Genomic DNA, 16,174 nt, shown 5'->3' with positions numbered 1-16,174 from the left:
TGATAGGAGTTTACTATCCATCTTGGAGGAAGGTTGGTGTCAGGCCTGGCCCCCCGTTGTGTGAAAGCAGCTCTGAAGGCCTGGTAAGAGACTGTGGTTACTCGAGTGTGCCACACACAGAGATATATTTTACAGACACAAGCCTTAAGGTGGGTGCTAATGTTCTCTTTATTTCCCAGACAATGCCCTTGAGGCTTAGAGAAAGTCCCTTTTCTCAGTGGTCTTCTCACCGCCTGGCCTGCTTGCTGTGGCTGGTGTGAAGACCTGTCTGGTGCAAGACCTACATCCCGGCTGGGGAGCTGGGGCCAGGTGTGCATGTGTGTGTGAGGTTCTGGGGTCTTGGGGCCCTCAGGCGCTCTGGTGGCAGGACTAGGACTAGCGACCTTTGGCCGACTGAGTACATCTCCTCAGGAGAGAGATAGGGAGTGGACAGGGCCACCTTCCCAGTCCTCCTGTCTTAAGGGCCGATCTGGCCTTGACCCTGCTTCCTGGGAGCTTCATGCTCACTTCAGTGACCTCTTTTGACTTCTGGAAGTTCTTTCCCACCTGGTGTTCCATTTCTGTCTTTGGAGGTGGTGGGGCCAAGGGGCTGGTGTCTGATGGGGGGTGAGTCACCCACTGAAGCTCCGTGCAGAGAGGGCCAGGCGCTTCCACAGCTCCACCCCATTTCCATGGGACCATCTGTGTCTGGTTACCAAGGGGGAGGTGGCGGGAGCCTGTGGCTGGCAGGAAGTGCTGATTTTCTTGCTCATGGTTGTTTTGTTTTGCTTTTTGCCTCTCACCTCAGTGTCAGCCTTTGGCCTACAGCTGCACTTGCCCAATAAACTGTGTTGTGACCATTATAGCACAAAGTTGTTGGCGGGCTGCTCTCCCATGCCTATTCCTACTCCTCCTGCTGCCCATATCCTCCTTCACCATCCTTTGTGGCTTCTGGTCACCTCAAGTTATTTGAAATTCCCTGGTAACATACCTTACATCTTTCTGGTCTCCCCGCCTTTGCTGCATGCTCTCTCCCTGCCATCTGAGCAGCTGCCACTTCCCTCAGGAAGCCTTCTCTGATTGTCCAGGCTATATGGCTATCCACCCAGGCTTCTGCAGTGCCACATGCTGCCCTCTCTCTGGCTGGATCCATGTCTGATTAGCATCTGCTCCCACAGCAGAGGTGCCCATGGCTGTGCACAGAGCGGGCGCTTGGTGATGTGCTAAATGTACACGCCGAGAGAAGGTCTGAGAGCCGATGGGCCTGGCTGTGGCCCCCAAGCCTGCTGGAGATGGTTGCAGCATGGCAGCCTGGGCCATCCTACAGCCAGTCAGGGCTGGGAAGGGTCCAGGCTCTGTTCTGGGACAGAGTATCCCTTCGTCCAGGCCGCCGTTTTCCCCTCCGCCTGCCACCCCCACCCACTGCCACCTTTCCTTCTCTCCCTTTCTTTCTTTTTTTTTTTTAAAGGATTTTATTTATTTATTTGAGAAAGAGAGAGAGTGAACAGTGGGGAGGGGTGTAGGGAGAGGGAGAAGCAGACTTCCTACTGAGCGGGAAGCTGGGTGCCAGGCTGGATCCCAGGACCCTGGGATCAAGACCTGAGCTGAAGGCAGACACTTAACTCACTGAGCCGCCCAGGCTCTCTTCTCCTTCTTTTTGGGCTTTGGCCACTGCCTTTGCTGAGCATCTCTGTGTTGTCCTTCTTCTTCCTGTGGAGGTGCTGTGAGTGGGGGTCTCTGTCTCCCTTTTGGTCTCTGCTGCCCTCTCTTCCTGCAAACCCTCCCCATCTCTGCCTCAGCTTCCCCTTTCTGCAGCCTTTCTGTCCTCTTTCTCTTTCCCTGCCCTCTCCTCCACTGTTGCCCTTACCCCTTCTTCCCTCCACCCCTCTATCTCTCTCATGATACTTCCTCTCAGGCTCCTGATCCAGCTCCTTCTTTTTCTAGGTCTTTCCCCCTTTTCTGGTCTTGGGTCTCTCTGCCTCTACCCAGCTCTCTCCCCACATCTGCCCTCCCCTCCTGTTCTCCCCACACAGCTGAGAAAGCACAGTTGTAACTCATCAGAAGAGTCTGCCTCTGAGATGTCTAGTTGGGAGTAGAGTGGGTGGCTCTGAGCTGTATGTGTGTGTGCATGTGTGTGTGAATGTAGGTGTGTTAGTGTGAGTGTGAGTACCACGAGTGGGCCCAGGATGGTCTGCTGGGTTGTAGAGAAGGGAGCAGGGTGGCTAGAGCAGGTCACATCTGAAAATCTAGTCAGATTGCGAGCTGGCTCCTAGTGATACAAACAGCTTGACCCCTGGCCACCCCTCACTGCCCTCCATGTCCTGGGGTGGCTACCTCCCAGCTCAGGGCTGCTCTGCTCCTTCCTCTGGTATTCAGGAGTCTTGGGACCAGGAAATGGAGTCATGTGGGGAGGTGTGGCTGCCCTTACCTGGCCCTTCTTTTGCTCAGATCACTTTTTAGCCACCAGGATTGGGTGGAACCCCCAGGGGTGCAGTGTGAGATAGCAAGGAGGGGTACCTGACCCCTCAAGCTGTCTTTAAGGGTGTCCCCCTCCTGGTTTTAGTCATTCCAGCAAGCCTGACCTAAGCTCCTCCTCTTGGCCGATAGAGGATGAGGAGGTCTCAAGACTTGATGGACTGAGTGGCTTTTGGGGATCACAGCAGCCACGAGACCTTCTGATGGTCCGAGTGCCCTGGGCTGTGTGATGCTGGCTGTGGGCCTCCAGGACGTTGGCTGGGGTGGGAAGCCATCTGTGGTGTTGGTGATTGGGCGCTTTTGGTTTGGCCACCCTCTTACTCTTTCTCCTGCTGCCTTGGCAGGTCCTCCAGAAACTGGGAAAGGCGGATGAGACAAAGGATGAACAGTTTGAACAGTGTGTCCAGAATTTCAACAAGCAGCTGGTGAGTGTGGGTGACCTTTTGCCTTAGGGACAAGGTCTTTTGCCTTTGGGATCTTTTGCCTTAGCTTGTGCAAAGTAGAAGTGAGGCTGCCAGGTAAAAAATATCAAGAGCTGAGTTTGTGGAGTGAGAGAGCTGGGAGAAGGGGCCAGTGTGGGCTGGCAAGGTCATGGAAGACTTCCTGGAAGAGGGAATACTGGCTTAGGGTGTGGACCAAGGGAAATAGGAGGGAGGGTTGGGGGGTATGCTGTAGGTCTTTGATAAGGCATATGGGGTGGATTGGTGGGAGGGTGGGAGGGTTTGGGTTGGAGTAGACAGTAGATTTTGGCCAAACTCTGGAAAACCTCGAATGTCAAGGCAAGTGAGAGCTAAAGAAGCTTCTTGTGAGGAGAGTGGCATTTACAGAATTTACCGTGGGAGCAGAGCAGACAGGATCTGATTGGAGCACTTGCTGAGCATGGCCTCTGGATGCCTCCCAGCAGCCCTGTAAGGTATCTAGTATCATCATTCCCCTTTTAGAGATGAAGCAGTTGAGGCTCAGAGAAGTTGGGTAATTTGCCCAGGGCCATCCTGCTTTGGGAGTGGATTTAGAGCCATATTTGTTTGGTTCCAAAGACTGCAATGGCCCCTTACCAGCTCCTTTCGATAGTTAAGAGACCAGTGACAGGAGGGGCTGAATCAGGTGGGCAGCCTGGGGGCGGTGGTTAGATACCAGGGAGGATTTCCTGACTGAAGGACCCTGAATACCTTAATGGGGATGCCCCTGAAAACTTTTCCCTCACATACATCTACTAAGTCTAAAATTAGCCACTCCCCCCGCCCCCCCATGACACTGAGATCAAGACCTGAGCTGAGATCAAGAGTCAGATTCTTAACTAGCTGGGCCACTCAGGTGCCCCTAGAATTAGCCACTTCTGTGGCTGAATCTGAAGATATAGAAGAGGGGAATGAGATGACCCTGGTGATTCTGCCCTCTCTGGGAAGGGCCTGGTGGCAGGAAGTGAGGGAGAGCTGGGCCATGGCCCTGTGGCTTCTGCAGGCCAGCCCTCAGTGAGTAACAGATGGGGATGGAGGCAAGCAGGGGCCACAAGGAATGGGCATGGGGGGTGGGGTCATCGTCTAAGCTGTGCTAGGAAAGGGGCCAAATAGACCCAGATTTGGGGCTGGGAAGGACCAGGTTCTCCCTGCTCCTTGTTCATGCCCGAGGCCTCTGAAAGCACTGGAATGGAACCTGGGAGACCCTTCTTTGGAGAACTTTGACAGTCCACTCACTGGCCAGGAGGTGGGAGCTGAGAAGCATGCTGGGAGAGAGTGGGGGGCATGCTAGGAAAGGGCCAGAGGGCATGCTGGGAGAGGGCTGGGGAGTGTGCTGGGAGAGAGTGGGGGGCATGCTGGCAGGGGGCTAGGAGGGGTATGCTGGGAGACGGGGTGGGGGGGTATGCTAGGAGAGGCCCCAGGGGGTATGCTGGGAGAGAGTAGGGGGCAAGTTGGGTGAGAGTGATGGGCATGCTGGGAGACAGTAGGGGGCAAGCTGGGAGAGGCCCTGGGGGTATGCTGGGAGAGAGTAGAGGGCAAGCTGGGTGAGAGTGAGGGGCATGCTAAGAGATAGTAAGGGGTAAGCTGGTAGAGTGCCGGGTTTGGGCAGATACCTGATGGAAGAGAGGGGTTTGGAGAGCAGCTGGGACAGTCTCCAGGGCCAAGCCCACCCTTGCCTGCCAGTGGAGCTCACTGAGAGTCTCTTTAGGGCAAGGATGGAAGCACTCAAGGTTGCTTGTCCCCCAGGCCACAAATGGGAGGGGTTTCAAGGCCCAGGTATGTGCCATGTCAGAACCATCTATGGGCCCTGTGCCCTTGGGTGTCCGGCTCCTTGGGCTTCGTTTTTGTTACCTGCAAAATGGAGGCTTGGACAAGCAAAGCCTGATGTCTTTGCTTCTGGTTCTTTCTGCTGAAAGCCCCTGTGGTAGGTCCCTTGCTCAGCTGGCTTCCTCAGGCTGTGTGGGATGCTCTGAAAGTCCTTTAGGGAATCACTGTTTCTAGATCCCTATTGTGGACGAGGTACTGCTTGTGTGTCACAGACCCGAACCTTGTGTTCTTGAGGCGGGTGCTGATACTCTCTTCATAGAGTAGGCGCTTGAAGCTCAGCGGGGTTAAGCGACTCTTCCAAGGACACACAACGCATGGTGTCCAGATCTGTCCACTCTCAGTTTCCCTCTCTGGAGCTGAGTCCTGGTACTGAGGACGACTGGCTGGGCTGGGGAGAGAGATTGGGGCAGCTCCTGATCTGGGAGGGGGGTGATGGGGCTGCCTCATCAGCTGGACTGTTTGGCGGAAGGTGAGCAATGTACGCGTCTGGGAGCTGAGGTTCCGCGCGGTCTGGCCCCAGTGCAGGAACTAGAACATTACTCCCTGCTTTCGTCCCTCAGAGTCACCCCCTCTGGGCCCCGGCTCTGGATGAGGAGTCACTCTGATTCTGGGCAGAGCCACCAGGGAGTGAGGCCAGCACTTAAGACAGTCAGTGCTGGTGGCCCCCCGGAGGTGGACACGTAGTGGTCACTCGAGCTGGGGCTCTGTTTGCCTTCAGGTCGGGTGGGGTGGCTGGCTTTTCAGGGGCCAAGTAAGAGGGGGTAGATTTGAGATCTCATTTGAGACTTGGGGTAACATTCTCTTGGGGGGTTAAGGCAGCCATGTGATTCTGGATTTGATGGGTGTGTGGGCGAGGCTGGGCCCCCAGGCTTGGGAGACCCTGGGGAAGATGGGGTGGATATTGAGCATGGGAAGTCTGCAAGCTGAGTGTTCTCCTGCTCTTTTATTTGTGAAGACCACATACAGCGTCCTAGCTGGGGACTGGGATGGCAGGGAATATGGCCTTTAAGGAAGCAAATCTGCTACCCTTTCCTATAGGTGCCCTAGGTGAGGCTGTAGGTCGCTGGCTCTCATGAGAGGCAGGTTTCATAGCCCTTCCTGGGTGTACTCAGCACCAGTCCTGGCACTTCTGCCCTCTGTACCTGCACAGAGAAACAGAGCTTGGCCCACTCAGAGGGATGGCTCCCGGGAAGGCCTGAGTAGGACCTGAGCTGGGGGGCTGTGGAGGGGAGTGGAGTGGACCAGGCTCTTCCTCCTGGTACCACCTGTAGCTTGCATGCAGGGGCTCATTATTGCTGTTGGCTTGTCTGTTGCTGAGGTGGGGCCAGGTGGGATTCCTTTTTGTTCTCAGGGCCCACTGTGGTTGAAGGGGGGGATCCCAGGCTATTGTGTGAAGATCCTCTGGGACTGACTTCGAGGGCACTAGTCAGCTGGAGCCAGAGGGAGTCCTGCAGGAGGGATGTCCTTTCCCCCTAGACTCGCTGGGAAGATGAGGGCTTGGGTCTTCAGACCCTTGGTGGGGGCTGGTGTCAGGGGAGGCAGGGGAGCACCCTTTGAAGGGAGGTATAGCAGGGATGTGGGGTGTGGGCCAAGTCACCCCCGTGGAGCTACGCTAGGTGTTGGTACTGGGTTATGGTGTCCTTCCAGACTCCGAGTCCAGAGGCAGGAGAGCAGGCTGAAGGGATCGTGCTCCAGAATTTTATTGCTCCCTCAGCTGCTCTGCAAGGAGTAATGTTAAAGCCCCAGGCACCTCCAGAGAGCTGTTTCTCAGGTGCCTTTTGTGGGGGGGCCAAGGGAGCCAGTTTGGGAGCAAACACACAGGTTCTGCATTGGTCTGCTGGGCGCTGCCCTGCGGGAGGCAGCTGCCTGGGGGAGGGCTGGGCCTCATCCTGGGCACTGACTGCGGAGTGCGGCTGAGGGGCCCAGCTGCAGCTGGCACATGCGAGGCAGAGCTCCGGGGGTGGCCCCTTGCACATCTGTGCCCAGTGTGCCTGATCACAGCATGGCCTTGTTTGGGAAGCACAAGGGGTCCTGGTACGGCCTGAAGCCCCGGGCAAGCACAGCAGCCCGCCCCTGGGGAGACCCCTTCCTCGGGGTGCAGAGGAGACAGGCTCTCGCAGGATGATGAGCAGGGGAGGGAGATGATGGTAGCTTGGCAGGAAGAGAAACCGAGTCTGTAAGATTCTGTGGCATCAGATGAATGCAATAGCCTCGAGTCAGAAGCACGTTTGAATCCTCATCTCTGTGCCTGAAGCATCAAGAGTGGGACGGGCCCTTCCCCATTCCTGGTCTCACAGGGCCCACATCTGAGCCCTGATGGAATTCCAGAGAGGTTTCAATGCTGTGGACTGGCCCTTGTTTCTTCCTTTATCTTTAATCAGCAGGCCACAAGCTTTGAAGTTCCTCAGAATTCCGTGTGGCTAGGGTTCTAGAGGCTAGTCTGTGGTCTGTGGGGATTGATGGAATTTTGGAGAGTGTTTTTTTTTTCCTTTCCACCACCCCTTGTTTTCCCCCCGCATTGGCCCCTTCCCTCCCCCGCCACCCCCCGCCACATTGAACATCTTATGTGCCGCCCTGGAACCGTCCCTGCATGAAACCTCTCTGTCTTCTGGAAGCCTTCATCATAATAAGCAGGCTGCTGCCTGTGGGGCCTGAGTGCCCAGGCTGTGGGGTTACTCACTGGTTCTACCAGTCTGCGTAGCACCGGGCAGGTCACCGAACCTCTCAGCTCCCTCAGTGGTCAGGCAGGGACAATGATGCTACGGAGACGAGTACAGGGCAAGAGCCAGCCCCACTGGACCACTGCTGTGTGACACTCTGAAGACACCAGGAGAGGAAGAGCAGGATCTGCCTATGAGGAGGGAGAGCCTGTTTCCAGGGGGTGGGGAGGCAGGTGCAGGAGAGGTTTGAGGGTGCCTAGGGTGTGCCCAGAAGGCTGGTTATGCCCCTGCTTACCATGGAGACCACCTTTCACCTCCTGTAGAGGCGCCACAGGCCAGAAGGGGGACATCTTGCTTGGTCTGTGTCTGCCTAGCGCTCTACCAGGGCAGGGGGTTTGCCGAGATGTGAGAGCCTCAGGCAGGGACACTCCAGGAGGGTGCTCTTCCCCTGCAGAAGCCAGCCTCTGGCACTGCTGTCCTTGGCCCTCCAGAAGCCCTCTCTCCTCCTGTCCTCCCACTGCCCCATATCACCATCCTCAGCATAAGGCCCATCTCTGGCAGCAGGCCTTCAAGGCTAGGGGCCTGGCCTGGCTCACTTGTGCTGTTCTTCCTGAGCATGCATCAGCCTGTGGTCTGCCAGGCAGGGGTCATTCATCCCAGCTAACAGAGGAAGAGACTGAGGCTCAGAGAGGTTTGGTCACTTGCTTAGGACTACATGTCCAGTGACAGCCAGAGTTGGGTGGGTCTTCATAACCTCAAAGCCAGTGTGCTCTCTCCCCCTTTGTACATGACTTCTGGAAGCTCCAGCATCTCACTCTTGGTGCTCCCATACCTCACCTGTTGGCTCCTATTCACCCCCTCTCTCACCTGGGGCTCAGTTTTGCTGTTCCTGCCTTGTGTGGAATTGATAATCCAGAGGAAGTGGAGGCTTTGCCTATGGGTGTGTCGTTTCTGCTTGTACTGCTGTCTCAGCAAGTCCCTGGGGCTGCCTCCCCAGCTCAGGGCCTTCCCTAGCTGGCCCAGTCCCCTGGCCAATCTTTTCCTCTTACATCCCATATCCTCCCTTGGCTGGGCCAGTGTCCTGAGAGTCATGGGCATGACCCCCACCCCCCACCTCTGTGCAGCCTGGCTAAGCCATTCCCTTCCACCTTCTAGAGTCTACCTGCAGGGCCATCCTCCATCCCTGGCATGAGGCAGTGGGAGCCTGCTGGCCTAAGCTTTTGGGGCAAGGTGTTGGGTGTTCCACTCCCCTGTTCTGTGCTCATTGGTCCCCCGGTCCGTGGTTGTCTGAGGGCACGCCTGGGACATACGCCAGTCCCATTATACATGTGTGCTGTCATTTGTATCATTCAGGCTGTGCCTTATTTGGCGTGGCGGGGTCTCCACTTTCCTGCCTTCCTTACTGGACTGAGAAGATTGTCCAGAAAAGATAGGTGCTGCCAAACCAGGAGGAATATCCCATGGCGCTCAGGGCTCCAGGGCAGGGGTGGGGATGAGGAGCATGGGATGCTCCGTATGCATTTGCATCCAGAGAGGAAGGAGCTGCCGTGCTCCGAGGGGTGCTCTGGGCCAGGTTGTGCCCAGGAACTATTGCACAGGTCTTGTCTTCTCAAGTCCTGCCAGTGCCCCGATGAGGACAGCTGATCTGGGGTGGCCATCAGGTGCAGCCTGCGTTTCTCCACATGGGAGTGTAGGAAGAACAGGGTCAGGCACAGCGTGTGCCCCAGGCCCTCACCCTGGCCTTATCTTTCTCTTTGCAGACTGAGGGCACTCGACTGCAGAAGGATCTCCGGACCTACCTGGCCTCAGTCAAGGGTAAGGGGCAGGAGAGGACCCGGTCTGAGTAGATGGGCTTCATGGGACACTTTGCCACATGAAGCTGATGGGGGCAGAGCTGGGACGGGGACCAGGGTTTGTGGTGAAGGGGTAAGCGCTGGCAGTGGGGACCCACATACCTCCTGGGCCTTCGGAATTGGGGGCAAGGGCGACCCTCCGTGTCCCGCCCCTGCCCCCGTCTTCATCCCCCATGGCCCTGGCTGCAGCATGGCCCTTCTGCCCCACAGCCATGCACGAGGCCTCCAAGAAACTGAATGAATGTCTGCAGGAGGTGTACGAGCCCGACTGGCCTGGCAGGGATGACGCCAACAAGATAGCTGAGGTGAGCGTGAGGCAGGTGACCTCCGTCCTTCCCAGAGGGCCCTCTGGTTTCAGCCCCAGACCTGTCCCGCCCTGCCTTATGCTCCGGGACAAGCCCTTCTGGTCTTCGGGCATTCACATGCTGTGTGCCCTTGGGCAAATCACCTCCCCTCCCCGACCCTCCCAGCTCCGGGCTTATCTGTTCCTTACCATGGGCCCTGGAAGAGGCTATTGGGCAGGAGTTATTACCCCCATTTTACCTGAGGTTCTGAGAAGCTTCTGGCCTGTGAACCCCAGGTCTCTGGGAGGAGAGAGCGGGGGACTGGGCATGGCCCAGCTCCCCTGGCCATATTCTTATGAGCCCTCACCTCCTTCAGAACAATGACCTCCTCTGGTTGGATTACCACCAGAAGCTGGTGGACCAGGCGCTGCTGACCATGGACACATACCTGGGCCAGTTCCCTGACATCAAGGTGAGAGGCACCCTTTGTAGGTCTGTCCTGCTCTGGCCCGGTAGCCTGTGCAGGGGAGGCAGGTGCTGAGGTGACCCTGTCCTGAAGGCGGGCACCTCTCTCACCAGGCAATTCATCCTTCCCTCTGAGGCCAGCCCACCGGCCCCCAGACCTGGGCCTTTCTGAGCTGAGGCCTTTGGGTCTCCAGACTATGGGAAGAGACCGCATGATGCATGTGTATCTGTTTGACCGCGTCACTGTGGAGCAACTATAAGGTTGTAGGAAGTATATAAGGGGAGGTGAGGCCTGAGCACGGGTGCCTAATAGGTGCCCTCTGCTGTGGCCATTGGGCCTTGGGTGCTGCAGACGTGGAAGCAGAGGTGTTGAGGCCATTTGGTGGTTGTTGTGCTAGACCTCATCCCCTGGGGGTTGGGCTTCATGTTGGCCCCCATGGCACCCAACGCAGATGCCTTGCGCTCCTCAAGATGCCTTATGGGGAGGGCAGGAGGGAGGCAGTGGTGCTAGCCTGGGAGTAGAGAAGCCTGGGGTCCGGTGGGGAGGAGGCTTGTTGACACATTATGGCTGGTGGGTACTGGCAAAAGTGTCTGGATATTGAAGGCAGTGGTTTGACCTCTGGATAAGGACGGACCCCAAGGTCATAGGCTGCCTTGAAGGGGTGAGCTCTTTGCCTCCAGAAATGTTGGAGCAAGCAAGTCAAGCATGCATTAGATGTGCTTTTGAGCCTGGGGTCAATTGCCCTGCGCCTTTCGGCTTCATCCAGTTCCCAGTGCCCACAGCCCAGTTTCTCTGAGCCCAGCCTGGGTCAGCATCCCAGCGTGGGTGCCAGGCCCTGTTCAGCAACCCTCCCCCCACCCAACCGCCGTCTGTCCTCCAGTCACGCATTGCCAAGCGAGGGCGGAAGCTGGTGGACTATGACAGTGCCCGGCACCATTACGAGTCCCTCCAAACCGCCAAAAAGAAGGATGAAGCCAAAATTGCCAAGGTAAGGGCTGGAGGGCGGGGCTGGGGGAGAGTCAGAGGGGGGTACCCAGGTACCCTGGAGGGGCCTTCTTCCTGGGCCGTATTCACCTCACCCCTTTGCACTGTTGGGTCTCACTGCTCCCCTGGGGCAGGAATCATCAACCCCACTCACTGATGGGTTTACAGCTGGTGACTAGTCCCAGGTAGTGAGTGGGGTAGGGGATGCTGCTGGGCCCACGGCAGGTGAGGGAAAAGCACTTGTGGGCACCTGGGAGAGGGCCCACCCTGCCCATCCTGTGGTGCTTGCCCTGGGCCCTGGGCCCTCTGCCCTGCTCTGAAGCCACTTTCCAGGATGAGAACAGGCCTGGCTTGGGTTTCACTGGAGCGGCCCCTCCCGACCTGGCGTGCTCTGAGTGGAATTCTGTCATGGGAGCCGACGTGACCCTGTCTCCGCTGGAACAAGCTTGAGGGCACAGGGCTTGAGCTGGTCACACTGTCCACAAGTGAGGGGCTGAGGGTGGATCCCCCTCCCCAGTCCATCCTGGGGCAGTTACAAGCTTGCTGAGCCCCTGCTAATGATTCTCACATTTTGCTTTGCAGTTGGAGTTCACCCCTTTCTCTGCCCCTTCCCCAAGGCTCCCCTTAATTCTTTTAGCCTCAAGGGATCTTACCTGCTGGGGGGCTGGACCCCTGGAGGGGTGGCCGGCTTGTCTGTCACTGCATTTGGGACGTTTGGACTTGGTGTTTAATATCTGTGTCTCTGTTTCTCTCTCCCCATCTCCCTCCTGTTTCTCCACTCTCCTTTGCCTTGACCTCCCCTCCCCACCCCCAGCCTGTCTCGCTGCTTGAGAAAGCTGCCCCCCAGTGGTGCCAAGGCAAACTGCAGGCTCATCTCGTAGCTCAAACTAACCTGCTCCGAAATCAGGTGACACTGGCTTCTAACCTTGCACGTGCTGGCGCCTTCTGGTCTGTTGTCCTGTTCTTGGCGCTGGGTGCCTGTCTTGCGCTGCCCAGGGCGGGGGAGGGCTCAGTCACTCTCCTGGGTTGGGGGGCAGGGCCGTTTTCAAATGCCTCTGCTTAGAGAGCGCCTGATTTTTTTTAAATATTTTATTTATTTATTTGACAGACAGAGATCACAAGTAGGCAGAGAGGCAGGCAGAGAGAGAGGGGGAAACAGGCTCCCTGCTGAGCAGAGAGCCTGATGCGGGGCTTGATCCCAGGAGCCTGAGATCATGACCTGAACCGAAAAGAGTGCCTGATTTAGATGAGACTTGAGGTCAAATGTTGGTGGGGGGGAGGTGCTGAGAGAGGCCTGGGGCTCTGGTTAACCTGGGTTGGGCCCCAGTCTATTGCTTCGTGCCCAGGTCTCTGGTAGTCCTGGGACTCTGTGAAATCCTAGCCTCTGGGAACACAGGAAAGCCTCTGAGCCATTTGTCCTCTCTGAGGTCTCCTGTCCTGACATGTATGGTCCTTCGAGCCTCATAAAAGCTGGAAGGCTATCCAGAATTTACCAAAGAGACAAATCTGTCCAGAGAGGCAAAATCCCCAGCTCAAAGGGACCCTTGGGACCTGTGGACCCTCATGATGCTCCTGGATGGGGAGCCCTGGCAGGGCTCTTCAAGTGTGGCTGGGATGCTGAGACCTGGGGCCTAAATGGTCTGCCCGTTAGGAGTTCCATGAAGGGCAAACTATGCACCACAGTGGTTCTGGTGGGCTTCTTGGAGGAGGGTCTTTGTACAAAACTCCTGACTGGTCCTAATACTCTGACAGTACTTCACTCTTCTCAGCCCTCTGTCCTTGGGATGGGTTGGGGTCTGGGTGAGCTCAGTGTGTCCGAGGACCACTATATACACCCTGGGAGAGGTTGCATCATGGTTTCCTCTCCAGCGAAACTGACAGGACTCCAGCACCCCTTCATGGTCCTGAGGTGGGGATGGGCCATGGAGCCCTGACCCACAAGGTTGGGTTTCTCTTTGGGCAGCTGCCCCATGTTTTCTGGGCCATCTCCTGATTTCATCATCTTCAACCCACATGTGTTGAATGCCTGTGATGTGGAGAGCTCTGGGCTCAGCATGGGATCACGGCCCAATTTCTTACCTGACTTGCTGCCTGATTTCTTTTAGGCCATAGTTATGGGCTGACTTTGGAGTTGGTGACAGTCCCACCCTGAGGCTGGGGTAACCTGGATCTCCACAGTCTGGGGGAGATGGTCCATGGGAAATGGAGAAGAGTTGGGGCTGGAGCACCAGCCTGACCTGTAGAGTTCAGGACATCTGGCTGGAGGGAGAAGGGGCCACTGACCCAGTGCCAGGGTGTCTGCATAATTTTCCCTGAAATGGGTTTCGTGGGAGACCAGGTGAAAATTTTTGTTGTCCCTGAGAAACAGGGACAGTAGGGGCTTGGGGGTAGTGCCTATGGTTTGATTTTGGGCTCCTGAGATGGGTGTGGATGGGGGATCCTGCTGGGAGGGCCCCACACCCCTACCTCAGGGGAGCCACTAGGGAGGCTAACACACATGATCTCATTTTTGGATGTTGGACTGCAGATGTTTGGCCTTTCGGCCAAATTGGCTTTCCCATTTGGACCCAGTTTTTATTTGAGCATATCCTCTTTCTGCCCCCACCCTGCCTTATGCCTGGCTGGAAGCAGGGCAGCCCTCCGAGTTCTCATGGGCAGCTGGCTGGCTGTGAGCTGGGGCACTGGGGTCCTGAGCCTGTCCTGCTGGTTAAATTGACTTTGGGGAGGGAGTGTGACCTGATGAAGCTGTGCTCTCTCAAGCTGACCAGCACCACATACCCTGTTGGCTCATCTTGAGCTGCTCTCCACACTGGCCACAGTCCCCTCAAACCTGCCTGCAGGACCCTGGTGCCCTGCAGCCTGGTCAGTGGCCTGTTGTGGCTGCTCCGTGTGTCCATCTGCATCTAGTTGAGCCATTGCGGCTACAAAGCCTCCCCAACAATGGACAGCTCTCCCCCCACTTCCTGCCACCCCAAGTGCTTCTGAAACAGCCCGAATATGAGGAATGGGACCCAAAGGGAATAACAGACAGAGGCCCTGAGTTCCAGGAACACTAAAATAGAGGCACCCTGTTCTTTGCAGCATCGCTGGGTGTGTGAATAGGGCTTGAGCTACCCACGTGGGCTGCTGTGCCCCTGTCGTCATCATTGTCATGGATGTTCATCCGAGGCGTTATGGCCAGCGTTTGGGGAGGTGGCTGAATCCCCATGTTGAGGTGGTCTCTGGGGGTATGGGAGCCAGACCAAGGCAGGTTCCTGGGGAACATGGGCCTTGAGCCAGACCCTTGGCAGCTGGGTCGGAGGGGTGTGTGACAGCGCTGGCACTGGTTACCTCTGTGGGAGTCACTTGTTCTAGGGGTTGTAGACTCATGTTAGTGGCCTCCACTCAGGTACCAGGATGCCCCGTGGGGTAAGGCAGGGAAGGCCCTCTGGATCTGATCCTCTGTGGGAGCTGCACCAGGCATGCATGTTCAAACAGACATTTCTTTTCTTTCTTATTCCCCCCCCACTTTTAATTTTTAAATTAGATTTTATGAAGTTAGGTGTGGAGCTTATGTTCCTTCTAGCAAGTTCTGGTAACCTGAAGGTAATTGTAGTCAGGAGGAAGGTGGCCTCTCTCTCCTCCAGCCACCACCCATGTCACTGAGGCTGGGCTGACTGGGGCTGGTGCCTGAAGCTGGATGGGACAGCTGGGTGGGCCGTGGAAATCTTGTGCTTTGTGGCAGTTTGGCGTTCTGGCCAGTTGGCTTGCCTTTGCCAGAAGGCCTGAGAATGTAATGTTGCTGGCTGGAAGTGTTCTCTAGGGCGGGGCCTGCCACGTTCCTGGGTTGTGACTCAGACCCTGAATCCAAGTCACCCCCCCTGAGTCACTGTTTCCAGCAGCCCCTTCCAAATGAGCTAGCAGAGCTCCTTCTCTGCCCAGGTCTGTGACTCACCCCTACCCTTCCCTCAGCTTCAGCCCGCTGCCTTATTCCCTACAGTCTTTGGCTGTGGGATGGGGACTTAGCGCCACCTGATGGTGGGCATGAGCAGGCCCAGAAGGCACTGGGCCTGCCCCGGGAAGGGTGAAGGCTTTGGGGGTGAGCACAGGCATCCTGCCCAGCAGCCTAGCTCCCTCCTCCCCTGGCCCTGCCCTCTCCCCCATCTTTCCCCTGCCTTTCCTGGATGTGCCTGAGCTGCTGCCTCTGGCCTCCAGCTGGTGGGGACAGATCACAGAGGAGAGAGGAGTAGGGATAGGAAATACTGCTGCCACATCCTACTTGGAGGTGGCTGAGGCAGAGTAGGACCTGCTTTGAGAAAGGGACACTCAGGCAGGGACAGCAAGGGCAAGGCCAAGGGAGCTGGGCAGCAGGTTGATGCTTAGCCTGAGAGGGGGTTACAGGTAAGTGGGCAGAATCCCTGCTGGGCTTGATCTGGGATCTGCCTCTGCCTCCTTCCTGGGCCCCAGGCCCTGGGCCCCTTGTCTTGAGCTTTCTTGGAGTGCCCTGTTCACTTTTCATCTCTCTCCTGGCCCACGTGGGGCTAATGGGCTGCTCTCCTTTCCCCTTCCTGGAGCAGACCTGGAGGCAGGTGTCCTGAGAGGGGAGCATGGGGAATCCCCTTGAGTGTCCTCATCTGGTTTAACCCCATCTTGCCCAGAGCCCTGGTCCTAATGTGTTGGGTGGGAGGTTAGGGGCAGCAGGTCTTGGGGGTGGGCTTGGCCTGGCCTGGGCTGGCTGGGACTGAGGCCCAGCAGAGGGGAATGACCAGTCCCGCCCCTCAGGCAGAGGAGGAGCTCATCAAAGCCCAGAAAGTGTTTGAGGAGATGAACGTGGATCTGCAGGAAGAGCTGCCATCCCTGTGGAACAGGTAAGTCCCGGGAGGTCGTGGGGCTGAGCCTTGGCCTCCCTCCTGAGGCTTCAGGTGGTATCTTCCTGTGTTTGTCCACTGGGCCCCATGCCTTCCCATGGTTTGGGTCTCTGGGGAGGGTGGAGGTGCGGCTCTCCTGGGCTGTCTGCACTGATCTGTGTGTTCACTTCGCCCTTTTGCTTCCCTTCCTCCCTCCCGCAGCCGTGTAGGTTTCTATGTGAACACGTTTCAGAGCATTGCGGGCCTGGAGGAGAACTTCCACAAGGAGATGAGTAAGGTAGGTCCTGGTGACCCCTGTGTACTTCAGGCCTTGGGCTGTGCTCTGGTGCCAACGGCCAGGG

At 56.9% G+C, this 16,174-nt stretch overlaps 1 protein-coding gene across 17 annotated transcripts in view; it reads left to right on the top strand.

Moving 5' to 3' along the window:
• Positions 1 to 16,174, top strand: part of LOC111160844 (bridging integrator 1) — a 54,984-nt gene that overhangs the window by 23,994 nt on the left and 14,816 nt on the right. For 12 of the 17 annotated variants that reach the window (XM_022524232.1, XM_022524229.1, XM_022524223.1 and 9 more), the window contains exons 2-8: positions 2,799 to 2,879; positions 9,160 to 9,214; positions 9,463 to 9,557; positions 9,913 to 10,008; positions 10,883 to 10,990; positions 15,748 to 15,833; positions 16,035 to 16,110. In XM_022524232.1, the coding sequence (XP_022379940.1) occupies positions 2,799 to 2,879; positions 9,160 to 9,214; positions 9,463 to 9,557; positions 9,913 to 10,008; positions 10,883 to 10,990; positions 15,748 to 15,833; positions 16,035 to 16,110 (597 nt within the window). Of the gene's footprint in view, positions 1 to 2,798; positions 2,880 to 9,159; positions 9,215 to 9,462; positions 9,558 to 9,912; positions 10,009 to 10,882; positions 10,991 to 11,800; positions 11,894 to 15,747; positions 15,834 to 16,034; positions 16,111 to 16,174 lie in introns of all 17 variants that reach the window. The other 5 variants (XM_022524226.1, XM_022524222.1, XM_022524218.1 and 2 more) reach the window with 1 other exon arrangement.

This window comes from Enhydra lutris, unplaced genomic scaffold (assembly GCF_002288905.1).
Source record: "Enhydra lutris kenyoni isolate GAN:26980312 unplaced genomic scaffold, ASM228890v2 scaffoldscaffold78, whole genome shotgun sequence".
Lineage (NCBI taxonomy): Eukaryota > Metazoa > Chordata > Mammalia > Carnivora > Mustelidae > Enhydra > Enhydra lutris.
This window is presented reverse-complemented; position numbering and strand designations above follow the sequence as displayed.